The sequence below is a fragment of the Nerophis lumbriciformis genome, linkage group LG08, assembly GCF_033978685.3.
Source record: "Nerophis lumbriciformis linkage group LG08, RoL_Nlum_v2.1, whole genome shotgun sequence".
Lineage (NCBI taxonomy): Eukaryota > Metazoa > Chordata > Actinopteri > Syngnathiformes > Syngnathidae > Nerophis > Nerophis lumbriciformis.
The window spans coordinates 12,524,045-12,547,991 of record NC_084555.2 but is presented as its reverse complement, the minus strand read 5'-3'; the positions used below and the strand labels follow the sequence as shown (position 1 = coordinate 12,547,991).

General features: G+C 40.3%; 1 protein-coding gene across 1 annotated transcript in view; it reads right to left on the bottom strand.

Annotated features, from left to right (window-relative positions):
• LOC133611483 (gamma-aminobutyric acid receptor subunit rho-1-like) overlaps positions 1–23,947 on the bottom strand; it is a 57,311-nt gene that overhangs the window by 7,792 nt on the left and 25,572 nt on the right. The window contains exons 2-9 of the mRNA XM_061968304.2: positions 23,325–23,375; positions 21,857–21,963; positions 19,728–19,795; positions 19,436–19,659; positions 13,025–13,107; positions 10,121–10,261; positions 9,573–9,725; positions 1,932–2,128 (exon numbers count right to left, since the gene is read on the bottom strand). Of these exons, the coding sequence (XP_061824288.1) occupies positions 1,932–2,128; positions 9,573–9,725; positions 10,121–10,261; positions 13,025–13,107; positions 19,436–19,659; positions 19,728–19,795; positions 21,857–21,963; positions 23,325–23,375 (1,024 nt within the window). The remainder of the gene's footprint in view (positions 1–1,931; positions 2,129–9,572; positions 9,726–10,120; positions 10,262–13,024; positions 13,108–19,435; positions 19,660–19,727; positions 19,796–21,856; positions 21,964–23,324; positions 23,376–23,947) is intronic.

Below are 23,947 nucleotides of genomic sequence, written 5' to 3'. Positions count from 1 at the left end.
TTTATGGCAACTATAGTCCTAGCGCCGTACCATATTTGGTCATTCTATGGTCACATAGAGTCAGGTTACTAAGTCAGCGATGGAAGTAGTAAATCAGCTGTTCACCTGTGTGATAAAGAAGGGTTAAACAGGGAAGTCCTACGTTTGCTGCCGCTTTTTTTCATCATATATTAACTGCCTTTGCACTTGTCAATGTTTACTTTTGTATATAAATCAACACAAAATCCGTACTATGGAGAAATGTTCAGGGACTCTATTATTTGGCTTGTTAGCTTCCTGTTGCAGTCGAGCGATGATGATGATGACGGACGGGCGCATTTATGGAACCTTACAGTTTGTGGAAGACGTGGCAGAACTTCCAGCAGAGCACCGCATTGCAGGAGAGAGCAAAACGCTTGATTGCTGCCCAGAAAGTGTGGGCGCCTTTCTGATGATACGTCCACAAAATGCAAGTCCTCGCATTGGAGGAAGATGCTAGAAAATGTCCAGTCAGCCTTAATGCATTGTTGCAGATCGATGATTCTTTAGCACAACAAGAAATTTTGCATCTGCGAGACGAGCGGGTGAAGTGTCCGGCCATGCGCAGGGGGTGTGGCCGCCCTGAGGAGGATGTGAGGCGTGTAGGGATGTTCAGGGGTTAAAATGTGTGCCTGTGTGCGGCTCTGTTATTCACTCTCCAGGTGGGGATGTCATTGATGTCATATTAATACTTTTTTTTTTCTAATATTTTTGCGATTGTCGGGATGGCGAACCCTGCATTAGGGTAAGTTGAGTTCATGAAAAGTTACCAACTGTTCCCAAACAACACACAGGTCTTTTTTTTTTTTGTCAAGATATTGTGGAGAACGCATATATTTTTAAGAGTTATTTCTTTATTCATAGTCATGTTTAAAGCAGCTAATATTTTCCCCATGTGTACACTTTGTTCTTGTATCTCATGACCACAAGTAAACTCTTGTGCTTTACCTTGAAGGCGTTGGAATGTGTATTGGGAGTATGATGTACTCCCTTTTTACCTCATCTTTTTAGAACAATGAGGCTGTTTTCGTACTAAATAAGATGTTTCTTTCCGTTTAATTTTCAGACCGCTTCTAGATGCCGCTATTAACGCACTGTAAGACTGGTCTCTTGAAGCTTTAGTAAAACTTGATAATATTCCTATTCTGTCTTGATGGTCCTTCTTACTCAACATATCATCCGAAAGAATTTGGGATTGAACAGTGACTTTTATTCCCTGAGAGGAAGACTGGTCTGACACAACAATATAGATAGATGCTGTTTTTTTTTCCACTGCAGGCAGAGAAAATAAATAACAGTATAGTGGTGGGCCAAAGAAAAGGCAAACTAAAATAAATACATGCAGTCGGCGTGGAGGCCCTTAGAGGTAGTTGTAGGGTGTCCCCAGATAAATGACAGATGATAATATTAATGGACCCTTAATGGGTCCATTTGTACGGTCTTTGTTACATTAACATAGATATTATACATGTGGGCCCATAAATATAAATGTTGTTAAAATGAAGCTTTGATGAAGCAAGCTACTTTTGCCGTGTGGTTTAGGTACATTTAATTGAGAGCAACTTGTAGCTTAGCTTATTACATTTTGATACGTTGTCATGTCTTTCATAATGATTGTGAACAATAGGCACAATTCCAAATAAATTGCAGTTCCCCTTTACCTTCTTGTGTGTGTTTTTTTTGTGCACACAATAGAATAAAACGCTCTGCAGGCATAATGTGTAGTTGTGGGCTCTTTGTCGGCGCCAAGTGGATTAAACTGCCTTGCATTCACACACAAAGAATCCACCATTTAGAGTAAGAGCATCTATTGAGGACATTGTTACAACTAATAATAAAGGCCAGTTCCAATTGCTTCAGAGGAATCCAAAGACATTACTCACTGCAGGAGATAATGACAAAAAAGCTCTTACCCTCTCCCTGAGTTTCCTCTCCTTGCGCTCCTGCACGGTGGAGAGGTAGTTGACAGCGGCGTACTCGATCACCGACAGGAAGACGAAGACAAAGCTGACCCATAGGTAGATGTCCACCGCCTTGATGTAGGACACTCGCGGCATGGAGGCGTTGACCCCGGTGATGATGGTGGACATGGTGAGGACAGTGGTGATGCCTACACACACACACACACACACACACACACACTTTTGAATCACTTCAACAATGGACATTATGTAAGGCAGTTATTTGCATGGCCACGACAGACAGAAGGGAATACACAGAACAGGACGTTGTGCCTGCTGGCCTCCTCCTGTCACAATAAGAGATGAATGAACTGCTTTTTATTTGTTATTGTGTTGGAGGAACGACATGCATAAAAAGCACCACAATCGAGTGTAAATAATTTACAGCCGTCGTTATGTAAGCAAGTAAAACATCATTTCATGATACCAGCAAGTAGGGATGGACAATATTATTTTTTTTTACAATTCCGATAACTTCCCGCTTCTCAAACCCATACCGATAACTCAGTGAATCTCAAACTGCTCCATCTAGTGGTACGCCAAAGAATCACTTAATTAAAGTACAGTGTTTTATTTTCCTATATTCAAACACCGTTTTACTGTATAAAATGTGTGTAATGTTACAGTGGTCACAAATATTAAATATATAAGGCTGTGAGGCTTGTCACTAACAGTTTGGTTATGTTTTGGTTTTTCCTCTGTGTTTGTGTTTTATTTCCTGTCAGCGCTCTTATTTTGGTTCCTTTTCCTGCACGTCTCCCTGAGCGCTTGTTTCCCCTCACCTGTACCCGATTGGCAGTCTGGCACACCTGGTGGCAATTGCCAATCAGGCTACTATTTATACCTGCCTCGCCCTCCAGTCAGGGCTGGAGTACTGATAGCTGTTTGCAGTTTGCTGTCTCCTAGTTCCTCGTTTCCTGTTTGCTGTTTCCAGGTTGCCTGTTTCCTGGTTCCTGTGTGCTGTCACCTGTTTTTCTGGGGTCCTGTAACCTGTTATCCTGGTTCTGGGTTCGTGTTTTACCTGCATTTTTGGACAATACATCATGTATTCCTGCACCAAGCCTGCCATCTCTGCAACTTGGGGTTTGTCACCAACACTGCACACTTAAAATCCTTTTTCTCAAAACTCGACAGTGCGCCTTATAACCCGGTGCGCCTAATGTAAGGAATACGTTTGGTTGAGCTTACCCACCTCCAAGCAATTTTATTTGGTACATAGTGTAATGATAAGTGTGACCAGTAGATGGCAGTCAAACATAAGAGATAAGTGCAGCCTGCAATATGATGGGTCTCAAGGAAACAACACCAACATTTTATATGTTCCATTGAAAATATAGAACATTACACACGGCGCTCAAAAATCTATTAAAATATTTTAGTACGACTTTGGTAAGCTATGAAACTGCACCGCTGTTTAGTCTTCTTTACTTGGCGCAGGTCATCATGTTGCTTCTTCCTCCACTTCCGCACCGTTGATTCTTTAATGTTAAATTCTCTCGCTGCTGCTCTATTCCCGTGTTCTACTGCGTGACTGGTCGCCTTAAGTTTAAACTCTGCGTCAGAAGAGCGTCTCTTAAAGGCCTACTGAAAACCACTACTACCGACCACGCAGTCTGATAGTTTATATATCAATGATGAAATCTTAACATTGCAACACATGCCAATATGGCCGGGTTAGCTTACTAAAGTGCAATTTTAAATTTTGTGCGAAATATCCTGCTGAAAACGTCTCGGTATGATGACGCCTGCGCGTGACGTCACGGATTGTAGAGGACATTTTGGGACAGCATGGTGGCCAGCTATTAAGTCGTCTGTTTTCATCGCAAAATTCCACAGTATTCTGGACATCTGTGTTGGGGAATCTTTTGCAATTTGTTCGATGATCAATGGAGACAGCAAAGAAGAAAGCTGTAGGTGGGAAACGGTGTATTGCGGCAGGTGTTGTGCCGGATAACGCACCCCCGCCGTAGAATGCACCCCCTGACTGTTGTGCCGGATAACACAGCCGGTGTTTAATTGTTTACATTCCCGAAAGAAGACAGTCAAGCTTTACCATTGGCCTGTGGAGAACTGGGACAACAGAGACTCTTACCAGGAGGACTTTGAGTTGGATGCGCAGACGCGGTACCGTGAGTACGCATGCAGCTGCGGCTTCCAAACATTTGATCGCTTTCCCGTACGTGCGTGCCGCTATGTGCATGTCACGTACGTAACTTTGGGGACTTTGGGGAAATATATGTACTGTATGAACTTTGGGGAGTTGAACGGTACTTTGGACTGTGGGATTGAGTGTGTTGTGCAGGTGTTTGAGTTGTATTGGCGGGTTATATGGACGGGAGGGGGGAGGTGTTTGTTATGCGGGATTAATTTGTGGCATGTTAAATATAAGTCTGGTTGTGTTGTGGCTAATAGAGTATATATATGTCTTGTGTTTATTTACTGTTTTAGTCATTCCCAGCTGAATATCAGGATCCACCCACCTCTCACAGCATCTTCCCTATCTGAATCGCTCCCACTGCCCTCTAGTCCTTCACTCTCACTTTCCTCATCCACGTATCTTTCATCCTCGCTCAAATTAATGGGGAAATCGTCGCTTTCTCGGTCCGAATCGCTCTCGCTGCTGGTGGCCATGATTGTAAACAATGTGCAGATGTGAGGAGCTCCACAACCTGTGACGTCACGCTACTCGTCTGCTACTTCCGGTACAGGCAAGGCTTTTTTTATCAGCGACCAAAAGTTGCAAACTTTATGGTCGATGTTTTCTACTAAATCCTTTCAGCAAAAATATGGCAATATCCAGTGTTGGGTTAGTTACTGAAAAACAGTAACTAGTTACAGTTACTAGTTACTTTATTTCAAAAGTAACTCAGTTACTAACTCAGTTACATACACCAAAAAGTAATGCGTTACTGTGAAAAGTAACTATTTAGTTACTTCTTCTACTCTTTTTTTTTTTAAAGCTCCCATTAATGCCCTTTTAGCCTTCATTTCAGTACCGTTATTGCACTGGAGAATAATACAATGTGTTGATCAACTTGACATACATTTGCATCACTGAACTCTGCTAAGCAATGTGCTCTACATACAACACACAAAGACAAAGATATGTTTCAAAGGGCCAATTTATTTCAGGCCAGAACAAATTGACAAAACTATTTTAAATAGCTGCAACATAACATACATAAGTAACAAACAGCATAATAACACTAACACTAACACTAACCACGTTAAACCCAGATTCCGAACTAATAAAGGTCTTAACTCATTCTCTTTCTATGCCACTTCAATATGGAATGCACTCCCAACAGGTGTAAAAGAAAGGGCATCTCTATCCTCCTTCAAAACCGCACTAAAAGAACACCTCCAGGCAACTACAACCCTAAACTAACACCCTCCCTTCCACATAATACCTCTTCGGATTGTAAATAATCAAATGTAGACACTTTTTCTTATACTTTCTGATCTCTCTCTCTGTGTCCACTACTTGCTGTACATATCCTATCAAGTCAGTCCTACACTGTTTCAATGTCCATTTCTCTGATTATATTATTGTTGATGACTGAAGTGTTGAAACCAACCAAACCTAACCCCCCCCCCCCCCCCCTCCATATCCCACACCCCGGATTGTAAATAATGTAAATAATTCGATGCACCTGGGGATAAGTTGATTGGCAACACTAAATTGGCCCTAGTGTGTGGATGTGAGTGTGAATGTTGTCTGTCTATCTGTGTTGGCCCTGCGATGAGGTGGCGACTTGTCCAGGGTGTACCCCGCCTTCCGCCCGATTGTAGCTGAGATAGGCTCCAGCGCCCCCCGCGACCCCAAAGGGAATAAGCGGTAGAAAATGGATGGATGGATGGATACCCTGATGATTATCTTGTGTGATGACTGTATTATGATGATAGTATATATTTGATAGTATATATCTGTATCATGAATCAATTTAAGTGGACCCCGACTTAAACAAGTTAAAAAACTTATTTGGGTGTTACCATTTAGTGGTCAATTGTACGGAATCTACTAATAAAAGTTTCAATCAATCAATCAATCAACAACATAGCTGTAAAGCTGGCTTCACCTAAGGAAGGCACACGTGACATACACAGAGCCTAACCAGGCAGATTTGAATTGTTGTTTTGGGCAGGAGACGGGATCTTTGATCCAAGACACAACTTACATTTAACTAAAATGTTCTTTTCTTTGTGCTCGACAAAAGAAAAGAAGTGAGAATATCTCATACTTGCCAACCCTCCCGAATTTCAGTGCCTCTCCCCTGGGACAACCATTCTCCAAATTTCTCTCGATTTCCAGCCGGACTTAAGGCACGCCCCCTCCCGGTCCGTGCGGATCTGAGTGAGGACAGCCTGTCGTCACGTCCGCTTGGCCAACCAAAAAGTAACCACAGAACACTATACCGTATAGTCGTATAGTGTTCTGTGGTTACTTTTTTGTTGGCCAACGGTTTACGTTGTATTGCGCACCCCCCTCCCCTCCCCTCCCCACACTCAGACACACCCACACACACAGAGAGCGCAGAGGAAGAATCAGAAGCACGTTTCTGCTTCGCTGGAATAAAACACACTCAGATCCTCAGTTTTTAGCCGATACTACATAAAAAATAACGTAAAAATAACGCAGTAACGCATCATGTAGTAACGGTAACTGAGTTACTGAATATAAAAAATAACGCGTTAGATTACTAGTTACCGCCGAAACTAACGGCGTTACAGTAACGCGTTACTTTGTAACGCGTTAGTCCCAACACTGGCAATATCGCGAAATGATCAAGTAGGACATATAGAATGGACCTGCTATCCCCGTTTGAATAAGAAAATCGCATTTCAGTAGGCCTTTAATAGGAGCCATTTTTGGGTCTTTACATAAAGTTTAGGTCTCGTAACTACGGGACTTCATTTTCCCCCGTAGAAGAAGAAGCGCTTCTTCTTCTACGGTAAGCAGCCATAGAAGGGGAAAAATGAAGTCGGCGTAGTTACCGTAGTTGCGAGACCTGTTGTGGCTCAATATTGGTCCATATATAAGGCGCACCGGATTATAAGGCACTGTCACGCCAAATTTCTTCCCCCTACAAAAACCTTCCCCCCCCCTTTTACTTCCGGGGTCATTTTCTCTTACGTCATTTCCTCTTACGTACGTAATTTCCTCTCACGTCATTGACAGCGATCGATAACACTTCGGCTTTGATACAGGACAGCAGCACACACAATATTGTAGTGAAATGGTTTCAACAATAATGTTGATTTAAAGTACAGACATTTAACAGTATTATATATTAATTAATATTTTTTTGCACATTACCACGAAGACAGAAGTTCCCAGCAGCGGCCCTAACACTCCGCCTGAAATGTTCCCTAACACTCCGCCTGGAATTTTTCGAAGCCTGCTGGTGTTTGACATAAGTCCCCTGGGAAAGATAAAGACAAATGTCATTCAGTGACACCACCATTTTCAGGAGATTTGGATTCTATCGATCGCTGTCAATGACGTAAGAGGAAATGACGTAAGAGGAAATGACCCCGGAAGTAAATGGGGGGGGGGAAGGTTTTTGTAGGGGGAAGAAATTTGGCGTGACAGCACACTGTCAGCTTTTGAGGAAATTGGAGGTTTTTAGGTGCACCTAATAGTGCGGAAAATACGGTACGTGTTTGTCCTTGCTGGTGGTGCAATGATACACACTTCTGCCTCTCATGGCAGAGAGTTTGTTTGATTTCCAGCCTGGTTTGCGTCCGCAAGCATCCCACATTAACGCATACTTGCCAACCTTGAGACCTCCGATTTCGGGAGGTGGGGGGGAGGGGGTGGGCGTGGTCGGGGTGGGGCGGGAGCGTGGCTGGGGCGTGGCTAAAAGGGGAGGAGTATATTTACAGCTAGAATTCACCAAGTCAAGTATTTCATATATATATATACATATATATATATATATATATATATATATATATATATATATATATATATATATATATTTATAGATATATATATGTATAAGAAATACTTGATGTTCAGTGAATTCTAGCTATATATATATATATATATATATATATATATATATATATATATATATATATATATATATATATATATATATATATATATATATATATATATATATATATCCGACACATATGTAGGATTAACCGAGGGAGAATTCAAAACCAGATGGAACAATCACAAGGCTTCTTTCAGGAACAAGAACCTGCGAAATACCACAGAACTCAGCAAACACATTTGGGACCTCAAAGACAATAATGTTGAATATTCAATAACATGGCAAATTCTTGCATCCAGCACACCTTACAATAGTGGTAATAAAAGATGCAACCTATGCTTGAAAGAGAAACTGTTTATTATTTACCGTCCAGACCTGTCATCCCTCAACAAGCGCAGCGAAATTGTAACAACATGCCGCCATAGACGGAAACACCTCCTAGGTAACACATGAGCCAATCACCACGCCCCTAGGCCAGCCTGTACCCACCCACTCTGTGCCCTATATAAACCATGGTATGCGAATGCTCCCATTAAAACCTCCTGATGATTGAGGGTACCCCCCCTCATGAAACAGGCCTGTAGAGATGAAATAGTCTTGTGATTTTTTTTCCCACACATACATATATATATATATATATATATATATATATATATATATATATATATATATATATATATATATATATATATATATATATAAAATAAATACTTGAATTTCAGTGTTCATTTATTTACACAAATACACACACATAACACTCATCTACTCATTGTTGAGTTAAGGGTTGAATTGTCCATCCTTGTTCTATTCTCTGTCACTATTTTTCGACCCATGCTGAACACCCTCTCTGTGATGTATTGATGTGTGGCACGCACAAAAGTGCTTTCATCAAATGCACTAGATGGCAGTATTGTCCTGTTTAAGAGTGTCACAACATTGCTGTTCACGGCAGAAGAACTGCTTTACGGTATACAAAAACGTGATTGCTGTTGTTGTGTGTTGTTGCCGCGCTGGGAGGACGTTAATGAAACGGCCTAACAATAAACCCACATAAGAAACCAAGAACTCGCCCTCCATCATTCTACAGTTATAACGTGATTGAGCAGGTATGCTGTTTATATTGTGGGTTAGCGGACTCAGGTCCTCATGGACCTGAGTCCGCCTGAATTTCGGGAGATTTTCGGGAGAAAATTTGTCCTGGGAGGTTTTCGGGAGAGGCGCTGAATTTCGGGAGTCTCCCGGAAAATCCGAGAGGGTTGGCAAGTATGCATTAACGAAGCCAAAACTGGGCTCGCCGTGGCGACCTCTGACAGGGAAAAGTCAAAAGTGGGGGAAATAACTGCAGTTGTATTTTCTTTGGCATTTGGGTTTGTTGAGAGTGTCTCTCTGCAATCTCATTATACTTCCCATTACGATGTAAATTTGCCTATTAAATACAACACAGCAGCTAAATGTCACCCGTACTGCAAATCTTATTACGCACAAACAAGACCAACTAAATTGTATCTTGGCTGTCTTTTCTTGTAATGTCATTAGAGCTGATGCACAATACAGGAGTGTGGAAGAGATTGAACGGGGGGGGTCCTACCGAGGGGGACTCTGGCAGGGACGGCCCTGCGGTCGATCCAAAAGGACACCCAGGACAACATGACCATGAGTGTGGCGGGGAAGTAGGTCTGCAGCAGGAAGAAGAAGATGTGACGCCGCAGGGTGAAGTGGATGTACAAGCGGTTGTACCAGCCTAGGAAGGGGAAACATATTGGTTAGAAACACACAAACTCACACTGTCTGACGTAAAAAAAAAACCAATTGAAGAAAAGGTTCTTGCTATTTCTGGCGAGGGAAGATAGCGCACAAAATCCTTTTAGCACTTCAGAGGCTCTTGTGAGCAAGACGTGCGCTTGGAAATTCTTGCTGCAGGGCCTTTTTAAAGTGCCGCACAAGTTGTTCATTCGGAGTCACTATGGAGATTAAATACGAGTCCAGTCCTCCGGGTAGGCTGTATACGATGAAATGGAGTTTTCATTTTGCTTGATCCCTCATGTGGGGGAGACTCCGAAAGCACAATTGAGTTGAATTAGAATTATAATGTGGTTGTGGATGCTCGTATTTGGATTTAACATGACGTAAGATTACCTGTGCTGCTGTAGAAAGCCAGCTTGGTGGTGGTGTGAAATTTCTGGATGAGGAACTGGGACAGCGATATCCTGTCATCCGTGTTCAGGGATTCATTGCCTTTCTTCCAGTAAAGCATCAGGTCATCGTCTGTGTAGGCATCTGTGAGGGCGGGATCATATGCTAGATGATTATATATGTATAAACCTAGTTATATATGTGTGTGTGTGTGTAGTTGTTGTTTTATTCTATCAAACTGAAATGAATCCACTGAATCACTGTTCTTCTTTCCTGTATTTCGGAAACACTTTAAGTTTGAATAATTTCCCAAACTGGATCCCATCACTACATCGTTTGACTTCTTTGCTCCATAATTTAATTCCACATACTGATATACTGAAGGTCTTAAATGTTGTGCGTGCATACAAATATTTTAAGTATTGTATTTTTCGGACGATAAGTCGCAGTTTTTTTCATAGTTTGGCCGGGGGTGCGACTTTATACTCAGGAGCGACTTATGTGTGAAATTATTAACACATTACCGTAAAATATCAGATAATATTATTTAGCTCATTCACGTAAGGGACTAGACCAGGGGTCGGCAACCCGCGGCTCTAGAGCCGCATAGCGCCGCCTTAGTGGCTCTCTGGAGCTTTTTCAAAAATGTATGAAAAATGGAAAAAGTTGAGGGAAAATTTTTTTTGTTTTGTTTTAATATGGTTTCTGTAGGAGGACAAACATGACACAAACCTCCCTAATTGTTATAAAGCACACTGTTTATATTAAACATGCTTCACTGTTTCGAGTATTTGGCGAGCGCCGTTTTGTCCTACTCATTTTTGCAGTCCTTGAACTCACCTTAGTTTGTTTACATGTATATCTTTCTGCGACTTTCTAGGACGTGTTTTATGCCACTTCTTTTTCTGTCTCATGTTGTCCACCAAACTTTTAACGTTGTGCATGAATCCACAAAGGTGAGTTTTGTTGATGTTATTGACTTGTGTGGAGTGCTAATCAGACATATTTGGTCACTGCATGACTGCGAGCTAATCGATGCTAACATGCTATTTAGGCTAGCTATATGTACATATTGCATAATTATGCCTCATTTGTAGCTATATTTGAGGTCATTTAGTTTCCTTTAAGTCATATTAATTCAATTTATATCTCATGACACACTATCTGTATGTAATATGGCTTTTAATTCTTTGCGGCTCCAGACAGATTTGTTTTTGTATTTTTGGTCCAATAAGGCTCTTTCAACATTTTGGGTTGCCGACCCCTAGACTAGAGGTATAAGATTTCATGTGATTTAGCGATTAGGAGTGACGGATTGTTTGGTAAACGTATAGCATGTTCTATATGTTATAGTTATTTGAATGACTCTTACCATAATATGTTACGTTAACATACCAGGCACGTTCTCAGTTGGTTATTTATGCCTCATATAACGTACACTTATTCAGCCTGTTGTTCACTATTCTTTATTTATTTTAAATTGCCTTTCAAATGTCTATTCTTGGTGTTGGGTTTTATCAAATAAATTTCCCCCAAAAATGCGACTTATACTCCAGTGCGACTTATATATGTTTTTTTCCTTCTTTATTATGAGCGACTTATACTCCGAAAAATACGGTAAACATTTTTTTTTTATTATATTGTTGCTTTTTGACTACAGTAAGTACAGATTATTTCATTCATCCTTTCAACACATGAGTTTTAAATGATTGATTTGACAATACGACAGGTAAATTAGTACAACACACTGGACTAATACATGCATGTTAAAATGTAATTATTGCAATTTTTACAAATATGATGCATTGATGTGCTTAGAACAAATGAATATAGATTTCAAACCGCGGCTGTTCTTTGTCACATTGCACTTTCAAGTTTGGGGCATCACTATATCGCATATTTTGTTTTTGTTTTTAATTTTAAAAACATATGCTACATATTTTTGGCTTAAATCAAGCATTTTCATGCATAACAAGTCTAAATGAATGAAAGAATATCAATACTACATTTATGTTTTGATTCAAAAATACTGAAATTCCACGACATAGTGAATTTGCAAACAGCTAAAATTATACACAAAGCAAACTATAACCTGCTACCCAAGAATATACAATAATTCTTTTCAAAAAAAGAGGAGAAATATAATCTTAGAGAAAAATGTAATTTAAAACATTTGTATGCACATACAACACTTAAGACCTTCAGTATATTTGTATGTGGAATTAAATTAGGGAATGGATTAAGCAAATAAATCAAACAATGTACTAATATGATCCACTTCAAGAAACTCTTCAAACTTAAAGTGTTTACAAAGTACAAAGAAGAAGAACCACGATAAACATTCTGAATTTATTTCATCCATCCATTCATTTTCAAAATAATCTTACTCATCTCACCAGATGAAATGTAACTTACTTCACAGAGTATTATTTATTTATTTATTTATTTTTTTTTACTTATGGAGTATATTGTGAATAAATTGAGAACAGGAAGTGAACAAAAGTTTTAGCAAATGTTATGTAAAAGAAAAGGGGTAGGATTAAATAAGCTCTGCTTCTTCCTACTCCTTTTCGAACATGTTGAATAGAGAAACTGGAAATTGTGATGTTGTATGCATGCATGTTCCAAATAAATAAACTCAAACTCAAACATTAGTATTGGCCACTAGATGAGACCAAACCTTTCAGAGGGCGCTGTTCAGTATCGTGGCCAATGATTGGCTCAGCCTCAGATGGCTTACTATATTGGATCAAAACAGTGTATATTCCAAATTAGGTTTTCTTAAGACTATTTACGCAGTGAGATTCACGCTAGAAATTTAAAGCTTAAGAGAATTCGATGACTGGGAGCCTGTTGTGTTCCCGTTGTCAAGAACAACATGTCTTTGTATGGGATGCATGTACTCACAGCTCTCGATCTCTAATGAGCATGTTTGGGTGTCCAGAGGGAAGCGGCTGAGGTCCATGTTGCACATGGCGGTGACCGTGACCCTAATTTATGGAAAAACAAAGACACACAAAAAAACAGCAGAGATTAAGCTTTATGTGGTTGTGTCGCATTCTACTGTAATTAACGTAACAATATCCCCAGCCCAGTATGGTGGTTTTGTCATACCTCTTCTGCTTTGATTGGGTTGTGAGAACAAACACTGACATTTGCAGAAACTCAATGATATGACGACAAATCAGTGACACTGCTGCAGTGATTGACAGGTGAGCCTCACTAATGACTGCCCGGCCAGTGACTGTACAGCAGTGCTATTCAACTGGCGTGCCAGGAGTGACACCATATTGGCTCCCGAGTTCAGTTCAAAAGTTGGGAGGTTTTCGAGGCAAACATTTTTGCAGCAAATTTCTAAAAAGACCAAAGAGCTCCTGTTGAATGGAGGAACTTGGACCACTGTAAATACATGGGCAGATCCTTGCATTGACATTTTAACCTTGCTATCAAAGTCACAGAACAGTGAGGTCCAGGGATGGGGACCGAATTTTGTACTTTTATAGGCATCGACCGAATTTTGTTGGTACTACCAGGTATTGATTCAAGTACAATCCAGACAGTGTCAAATTCCGTTACCTTTGTTGCTCGTGACATCACGTCCGGTTTTAAACTAAACATCGGTTCACGTAAACCAGGGGTGTCAAACTCAAATACAGAGTGGGCCAAAATTTAAAACTAAACAAAGCCGTGGGCCAAGGTTGAACAAATTAACCTTTTAATAGGGACCCAAACAAGTTTTGCATTGAATATTGAACAAGCAAGGCTTATATAACTTTAGAGTGACATGCAAAATCGAGTTTCAAATAATAATAATAATAATAATAATAAAAAATATCAATGGCATATCAAATACAATTTAAATAAAACTTCTGAGGTAAATATCAACATTAACTTTTTCCACAGGCTAATAAATTTGAAAATAAAATAACAATGAATAAACCAACCATTCAGGACTTTAAACTGCTCAGTTTGCAACACACTGATCTAATCTGATGTGCCCAAGCCAGATACCTGCCATCTTTTCTTGGATGCTAGTACATTAATGTCGGGGCTCAGGCTTTGAGCTGAGGCAACCTTCATTATCGAACAAAGGTGTTCATCAGTCATTATATCCCGTAGTCCACCCGGACCACAGTCTTGGGGGCGTGCCTTAAAGGCACTGCCATTAACGTCCGCTTTTCATCCATTCTAACAACGCGCCGCACATATCATGTGACTGGGCCAGCACTCGTTGGACTGGATGAAGATTTTCGGGAGGGGCACTGAACATTTTGAGTCTCCCGGAAGGGTTGTCAAGTATGAGAGTTGTCAATTATGAGAATTAGCGGTGAATGCGGTGTTACCGCGGCACCGCCGATTACTGCGGCGGGCCAGTTCTAGTGTTAATTTGATATCCCCTCAAGGGCCAAATGAAATTACAAGGCGCGGGCCAGAGTTTGACACCCATGACGTAAACAATCACTCAAGCAGCACTCAGCCAAACTCCCTCTCAGTAATGTTGCAATTTTCACCACCAAAAAAGCAGATATGCTTGGTAGAAAACACTTGAACGTAAGACAAAGCTCCACTCTTCCAAAATGCGCTAGCTTGATATTAATTTTTATTGGACTTGCCATAGACAGGCTTCTATTAGAATTAGGGATTTTACACGGCAATTTCAACACCCTAAAATTTTGTAATGGACACTAGAACCTAGATGAATGTTACAATCAAATAGCTGGTGTGTAATAAGCACAATACTTACAGTATAAGCACTTTGTAGGGCCCCGCATTACAATTAGTTTCTTGGTTAGTCAACACACCATAGTATACAGTACTGCCATCTAATGTCTTGGAAGTGCAACTGCATTGCAAATGACCTAAGACAGGGGTCTCAAACTCGTTGTCTGTGCGCCGGCTTAACACGACAGTGACACCAAGTGGAATTAAAATATATTCCAAAGCCCCAAACATTTACTTTTTTCTTGTTAATTCTTAATTTGTTATTTATTTTTGTATTGAAAAAGAAAAATCGAGACATTTGAGAAGATTGACATTTTCTTTTCTTAACAAAGCTATTCTTGTGGAATGCATGCCTTACCCAGACTCTGTCTCCAGCCGACACCGCGGTAAATTGAGTTTGAGACCCGTGACCTAAGAAAACACGATATAACAACTGGACAGCGCAATCACCATAATCAGCTCATTTTTTTAAATGTTACATTAAAAATAAAATGTTATTATCAAACAATTAAAACATTTTAACCCACAAAGTACCGAAAATTGGCACCGTTGAGTGCCGGTATTGATTGCCAGGTCCCAAGAATTGTGAACAGACCCCATCCATACTGGGGTCCAAATTTGTGATTTACATAACTGAGGCGTTCCTCAAGGCACCGCTTTAAGTCCTCCTTTTTGGCAGTTATTTTTCGTAACGTATCTAAGTAAGGTGTTGCTGTAGCTTATTTTGTTTTGATGCGGTCAGTAGTCATTTGTTCGTCTTTAAAGTTAAAGTACCAATGATTGTCACACACACACTAGGTGTGGCAAAATTATTCTCTGCATTTGACCTATCACCCCCTGGAAGGTGAGGGGAGCAGTGAGCAGCAGCGGTGGCCGTGCCCGGGAATAATTTTTGGTGATTTAACCCCCAATTCCAACCCTTGATGCTGAGTGCTAAGCATGGAGGTAATGGGTCCCATTTGTATAGGCTTTGGTATGACTCGGCCGGACACTCTAACCCAGGGGTCACCAACCTTTTTGAAACCAAGAGCTACTTCTTGGGGACTGATTAATGCGAAGGGCTACCAGTTTCCATCCATCCATTTTCTACCGCTTATTCCCTTTGGGGTCGCTGGAGCCTATCTCAGCTACAATCAGGCGGAAGGCAGCGTACACCCTGGACAAGTCTCCACCTCATCGCAGGGGCTACCAGTTTGATACACACTTAAATAAATTGCCAGAAATAGCCAATTTGCTCAATTTACCTTTAACTCTATGTTATTATTACCGTATTTTTCGGAGTATAAGTCGCACCAGTGTATAAGTCGCACCTGCCGAAAATGCATAATAAAGAAGGAAAAAAACATATATAAGTCACACTGGAGCCCGGCCAAACCATGAAAAAAACTGCGACTTATAGTCCGAAAAATACGGTAATAATTAATGATATTTATCTTTGTGGAAACACTGATCATCTTATTGATTTCTCACAATAAATATACATAGAAACAGATAAATATCAATATGCAACACTTTATTTTTATATTTTCTCTAAGTGCACATTTTTCAAATTGAACATTTTCAAATGATCACTTCTAATACAGTCTTGTGAAATCACAATATCCCATTTTAACTAGCTAGCCTCTAACATTTTTTAACAAAAATTAAAATGTCGGGTTGTGACGTTGATTTTTGAATGAAATTGAATGAATGAATGAATGAAATGTGTTTATTTCGGTCATATAATCAACCATCAACCATTAACCATTTTGTGTGACCAGTTTAAGAGTACAGACTATACATATTTAACAATCATACACATTTACACACAAAAGGAAAAGAAAAGAAAAAGAATGACCGAAAAAGGAATAGGCTGAAGCCAAAGCTTATATTTGCCTATCCTAAACCTTCACTGAAAATAAGATTACCTGGAACATCAACGTAAAAAAAAAAAAAAATCAAAATCAAATCATGAATTACTTTGCAGCATGTTTGTACAAATAATAACTCATGTAAAATACAAAAGTCAACTCTCAAATTTTTAAATAAATCATGTCACACTTTGAACTGGACACCAAATCTGTTATCTGTTTCTTAGTCAGTTAGTGAAGACCAAGTCTTTAAAATATTTTCTTGGATTTTCAAATTTTCTTTGAGTTTTGTCTCTCTTAGAATTAAAAATGTCGAGCAAAGCGAGACCAGCTTGCTAGTAAATAAATACAATTAAAAAAAATAGAGGCAGCTCACTGGTAAGTGCTGCTATTTGAACTATTTTTAGAACACGCCAGTGGTCTACTCCTCTGGTCCTTACAGGCTACCTGGTGCCCGCGGGCACCGCGTTGGTGACCCCTGCTCAAACCACTAGGCCACTGAAGTTATACTAGTGGTGTTCCTCTAGGTTAATATGTGGGTCCTCTCTTTTTCATCATTTGGGCAATTCAACAGGTGGCCCTCGAATTCAGTTCAAAAAATTTGTGAGGGACTAACATTTTCTTAAACACATTAGAGTGCTGTCATAGAGATATTATCTTTGACTTGCTTTTTTGCAAAACATCCTTAAAAACAGCAGAGCGCTCATGTAACTTTGACAAAATAAATGGACCAAAATCAAACGTGTACTCTAGAGCAGGGTTCCCCAACCTTTTTTCCACCTGGATGCATTATTTTCACGGACCGGCTTTTCTACGTGTGGCAGATAAAAACAGCAACAAAATAAGCATGAAAAATTAGCCTTTGGCTACAATCTGGCACATTAACATTTTATTGGTCCATTAATGTGCATTGTCTCATGTACAATAACAGGAGTTGTAATATACATCTATTACCAAACTTATCGGTGTGTTTAGTGGGAGAAAATACGGTAGTTTATAAATTAATTATTGTTTCTGTGCGGCCCGGTAGCAAATGCGTCACAGACCGGTGGTTGGGGACCACTGCTGTAGAAGACACTGGTTCTCCGGAATATACAAAATAAAACAAATAGTGACCCCTGGCCCCCAAACAATCTAGTTGACTATGCAGAAACCTTATTGTTGGTAATCAGCAGTGTTGGGTTGGTTACTGAAAACCAGTAACTAGTTACAGTTACTAGTTACTTTTTTTCAAAAGTAACTCAGTTACTTACACCAAAAAGTAATGCATTACTGTGAAAAGTAACTATTTATCCATCCATCCATTTTCTACCGCTTATTCCCTTTGGGGTCGCGGGGGGCGCTGGAGCCTATCTCAGCTACAATCGGGCGGAAGGCGGGGTACACCCTGGACAAGTCGCCACCTCATCGCAGGGCCAACACAGATAGACAGACAACATTCACACTCACATCCACACACTAGGGCCAATTTAGTGTTGCCAATCAACTTATCCCCAGGTGCATGTCTTTGGAAGTGGGAGGAAGCCGGAGTACCCGGAGGGAACCCACGCAGTCACGGGGAGAACATGCAAACTCCACACAGAAAGATCCCGAGCCCGGGATTGAACCCAAGACTACTCAGGACCTTCGTATTGTGAGGCAGATGCACTAACCCCTCTGCCACCGTGAAGCCCAAGTAACTATTTAGTTACTTATATTTATTTTTTTTATTTTTTTAAGGCCCCCTTTTAGCCTTGACATGCATTTGCATCACTGAACTCTGCTAAGCAATGTGGTCTACATACAACACACAAAGACAAAGATATGTTTCAAATGGCCAATTTGTTTCAGGCCAGAACAAATTGACAAAACTATTTTAAATAGCTGCAACATAACATACATAAGTAACAAACAGCATAATAACAACATAGCTGTAAACCAAGGAAGGCACACACTACATACAAAAAGCCTAACCAGGTGTTTTTCTCTCAAGGAATTCTGAAATAAAATCATGTCTGAAGCCCAGAACACTCTACGCATGTCCCCAGTTTTAGTTTAGAGATAAGGAAAGATTGGCCTGGCCCACTAGCATCCCTCTTTATGTTTGTGAACTTTATAGTCTATACATTTTGAGTGATGTGATAATCAAACACTCTAGAAGTCTAGAATGAAAGAGTATATAAGAGAATTGACAAAGTGTGTGTACCTTCAGTGCTGCAATGGCTCTATCAATGTTGTCCTGGCTAGCAGTGCCTCGTTAAAATCCAGCCGCTGTTGCTTAGGAGGTGAAGTGTGTCTCTCTTTACTAGCTTCGTCGAAGCATGTTGCTTTTGTAGCTGTTTCAGCATATTTGAATTGCTAGGATAGGATCTTTGATCCAAGACACAACTTACATTTAACTAAAATGTTATTTTCTTTGTGGTCGACAAAAGAAAAGTAGTGAGAATATCTGCATGTTAAGAAACTCGGCTTCGTGCTTCGCTATGTCTTGTTAGTAAACACAGACACGCCCCCTCCCACACACAGAGCGTGCCTCTTCCTTGTCGCCTCATCTCCGTCGCCTCTTCTGCAACTCTCCAATAAAACACTCAGATCTTCTCAGTTTCTAGCCGACACTACATAAAAAATAACGTAAAATAACGCAGTAACGCATCATGTAGTAACGGTAACTGAGTTACTGAATATAAAATAACGCGTTAGATTACTATTTACCGCCGAAAGTAACGCGTTAGTCCCAACACTGGTAATTTGATAGAATAGTGTTTACCTGAGGCTGTACAGGACGTTGCCATCAGGATAAACCCTCAGCATGACGTTGTCCGTCGTGGTGTCATGTATGAAAGAGCGCTTGGAGTGCACAAAAAACATGTCGGGGACCCAAATCTTCTTCACCAGGCGACTGTCGAAGGTCATGCTCTGGTTGTTAGTGCTGGGGAAGGACAGGCGCTCATCCTTCCAGTAATGACGTAGATAAAGCGTCATGGTGAAATCCTAGTACAATTAACAAACATTAGCTCTAATACAAGACATTTAATCATGTGCTTGTAGTTTTCACTCACCATGTCCACCTCAGAGATGGTGTCCAAACTTTCCACCTGAACGTCAACTCCGACAGGAATCGGAGGACCTGCAAAATGTCATACTAGTGGTAAATGTAACGTACTTCACAATGAGACCCAGTCAGTCTGGCCCTACGTTGCACAATACTTGTGACCTATTTCTGCTTGTTTGACTCAGCAGCATCATCCTCTGATAAGTGCATGAACACAATTAGGTCGCAATAATGGATCAAAGTTGATGCAGCGGCAGGGATGAAATCCCGTGCGCTCTTCCACACTTTCACGAGACATGCGGCTCAAATGCCACACAGCGAATTGCGATGGCTTTTTTTTTTTTTCTCCGTTTGATGAGTCAACAACATCAAAGACAGCTCAAGTAAACACACACGTTTGGAAAGCTCCGGTGGATTTTATGCCACAAATGATCACATGCCTTGACGAAATGTGAAGTGCTCAGCCTTGCCGACCGCAGCACGATTTGCCTTGATAAAGGCATTAAAGACATCAAGATAGCAGCGCATATCTTCCAAGGCTGCAAGCAAGTGTCCTTGTGTTTAAAGTGCTGTCAAATTATTACATTTTTTAATCAGATTAAACACACTTTTGAATTTGCATTAACCGTGATTGATCAGAGGTTATTACTCGCTTGCATAATTAAGATTCATTTAGGAAAAGAGCCCAATATTTTGGACTGCAAATATCAAAATGAAAGACATGATTTATAATCTAGAATAAACTTTCACGAGCGCTGAGGAGAGAAAGCAGCTTACCAGCTGATGATATCAATACAGCAGAATAGGGAAGTTACCTCTCATTTTCAATACGCCACTAAAAGTAGGTCCTTAACGCAAGCACTTATAAAAACATTATTGATAATACTTGGTTACTTTCAGGTCACAGAATGTAAATGGAGTATTGTTGGTGGTTTGCGGATGGTTATTTATTGCGTTTATGGTCGGAATAGACCATACTTGCCAACCTTGAGACCTCCGATTTCGGGAGGTGGGGGGGGCGTGGTTGGGTCGGGGGCGTGGTTGGGGGCGTGGTTAAGAGGGGAGGAGTATATTTACAGCTAGAATTCACCAAGGCAAGTATATATATAAGAAATACTTGACTTTCAGTGGATTCTAGCTACCGTATTTTTCGGAGTATAAGTCGCACCGGAGTATAAGTCGCACCTGCCGAAAATGCATAATAAAAAAGGAAAAAAACATGCATAAATCGCATGAAAAAAAACTGCAACTTATAGTCCGAAAAATACGGTATATATATATATATATATATATATATATTTATATATATATATATATATATATATATATATATATATATATATATATATATATATATATATATTTATTTATTTTATATACATATATATATATATATATATATATAAAATAAATACTTGAATTTCAGTGTTCATTTATTTACACATATACACACACATAACACTCATCTACTCATTGTTGAGTTAAGGGTTGAATTGTCCATCCTCGTTCTATTCTCTGTCACTATTATTCTAACCATGCTGAACACCCTCTCTGATAATGCATTCTGCTTCGTCTCCTTGTTGTGTGCGCAGTCGTGCACTGCACTCTCTAAAAGCCCTAGATGTTATTGTCACATATGCATTTACAGTAGATGGCAGTATTGTCCTGTTTAAGAGTGTCACAACATTGTTGTTTACGGCAGACAAACTGCTTTACGGTAGACGAAAACGTGACTGCTGTTGTTGTGTGTTGTTGCCGCGCTGGGAGGACGTTAATGAAACTGTCTAATAATAAACCCACATAAGAAACCAAGAACTCGCCCTCGATCATTCTACAGTTGTAACGTGATTGGGCAGGCACGCTGTTTATATTGTGGGAAAGCGGACGTGAGTCTCCCGGAAAATCCAGGAGGGTTGGCAAGTATGGAATAGACACAATGACGTCATGGCTCCCAAACTCCGTTGGACGCAGACTTTTAATTACGTTTATTCACGAGTTGGAATTGAAAGCAGTAAAAAAAAGAATTTTTTGTTCTTGTCTTTCATAAGGATTGTGAATTATATGCAAGATTTTAAAAAAAAGTGTAGTTAATCCTTTAAAAAACAAAAACAAACTGTCATTTGTGTCTCGGCTGACCTCCGAAGGCAGGCCTCATGGTGAAGTCGTGGTCGTCTATTCTGAGGAGCTGCTCCGATTTGGTCATCAGGGATTTGGTCATGTCAGGGCTTCTCTTGTAAATTGGGCTGTGGGTTATAACCATATCATGAGTTTACAGTTCAGAAAAGGCCTCAGTAATGGTTGAATCAAACTTAAAGGGGAACATTATCACCAGACCTATGTAAGCGTCTATATATACCTTGATGTTGCAGAAAAAAGACCATATATTTTTTTTAACCGATTTCCGAACTCTAAATGGGTGAATTTTGGCGAATTAAACGCCTTTCTAATATTCGCTTTTTGAGCGATGACGTCACAACATCGGGAAGCAATCCGCCATTTTCTCAAACACAGAGTCAAATCAGCTCTGTTATTTTCCGTTTTTTCGTCTGTTTTCCGTAACTTGGAGACATCATGCCTCGTCGGTGTGTTGTCGGAGGGTGTAACAACACGAACAGGGACGGATTCAAGTTGCACCAGTGGCCCAAAGATGCGAAAGTGGCAAGAAATTGGACGTTTGTTCCGCACACTTTACCGACGAAAGCTATGCTACGACAGAGATGGCAAGAATGTGTGGATATCCTGCGACACTCAAAGCAGATGCATTTCCAACGATAAAGTCAAAGAAATCTGCCGCCAGACCCCCATTGAATCTGCCGGTGTGTGTGAGCAATTCAGGGACAAAGGACCTCGGTAGCACGGCAAGCAATGGCGGCAGTTTGTTCCCGCAGACGAGGGAGCTAAACCCCCCTGGATGTCTTGGCTCACACCGTCCCGAAGATGATCAAGAGAAGAATATCGACCCTAGCTTCCCTGGCCTGCTGACATGAGGGTATGTCTACAGAATATATTAATTGATGAAAATTGGGCTGTCTGCACTCTCAAAGTGCATGTTGTTGCCAAATGTATTTCATATGCTGTAAACCTAGTTCATAGTTGTTAGTTTCCTTTAATGCCAAACAAACACATACCAATCGTTGATTAGTAGGCGATCATCGAATTCGTCTTCGCTTTCTCCCGTGTCGCTGGCTGTCGTGTCGTTTTCATCGGTTTCGCTTGCTTACGGTTCAAACCGATATGGCTCAATAGCTTCAGTTTCTTCTTCAATTTCGTTTTCGCTACCTGCCTCCACACTACAACCATCCGTTTCAATACATTCGTTATCTGTTGAATCGCTTAAGCCGCTGAAATCCGAGTCTGAATCCGAGCTAATGTCGCTATAGCTTGCGCCATGTTTGTTTGTGTTGGCTTCACTATGTGACGTCACAAGAAAATGGACGGGTGGTTAAAATCAGGCACTTTGAAGCTTTTTTTAGGGATATTGCGTGATGGGTAAAATTTTTAAAAAAACTTTGAAAAATATAATAAGCCACTGGTAACTGATTTTTAATGGTTTTAACAATTCTGAAATTGTGATAATGTTCCCCTTTAAATGTCTTTAACTCACCTTCCTGTTTTGAGACCGGAACCTCCTTCCATTCTTGTTTCTCTTCGGGACCTAATGGTTAACATAAACAATTAATAATAATAATGAATTAGATTTACATAGCGCTTTTCTAGACACTCAAAGTGCTTCACAGAGAAGTGAGAACCCATCATTCATTCACTCCACATTCACACAGGTAGTTAATTACATTTCAGCCTCAGCTGCCCTGGGGTAGACTGACAGAAGTGTGGCTGCCAATTTGCGCCAGTGTGGCACTGAGAGCAAGGGTGAAGTGTCTTGCCCAAGGACACAATGGCAGTGACTTGGATGGCAGAAGCGTGGATCGAACCAAATGTAAATTGGAACCTCCAAATAACGTCAAATAAGCCGAACGATTAAGAGTTCAATCAACTTTGAAAGATTTTGTTCAAAAGTCAAGCAAAACTTGAGTTCAAACCATTAGGGCGCGTGATGTCTCATGAGAATTCAATGCTTTTTCCTTCAGATTTTTTGGACAATCATGGTGTGATGACACAGGAAAGCATCTGGCTGTTTAGTGCAATGTGAGCCATATAAATACAGTAGATCCTCGGTTTCTGACGTATCTGTTTTTGGCATTGTGTTACGACGTATTGTGTTATTAC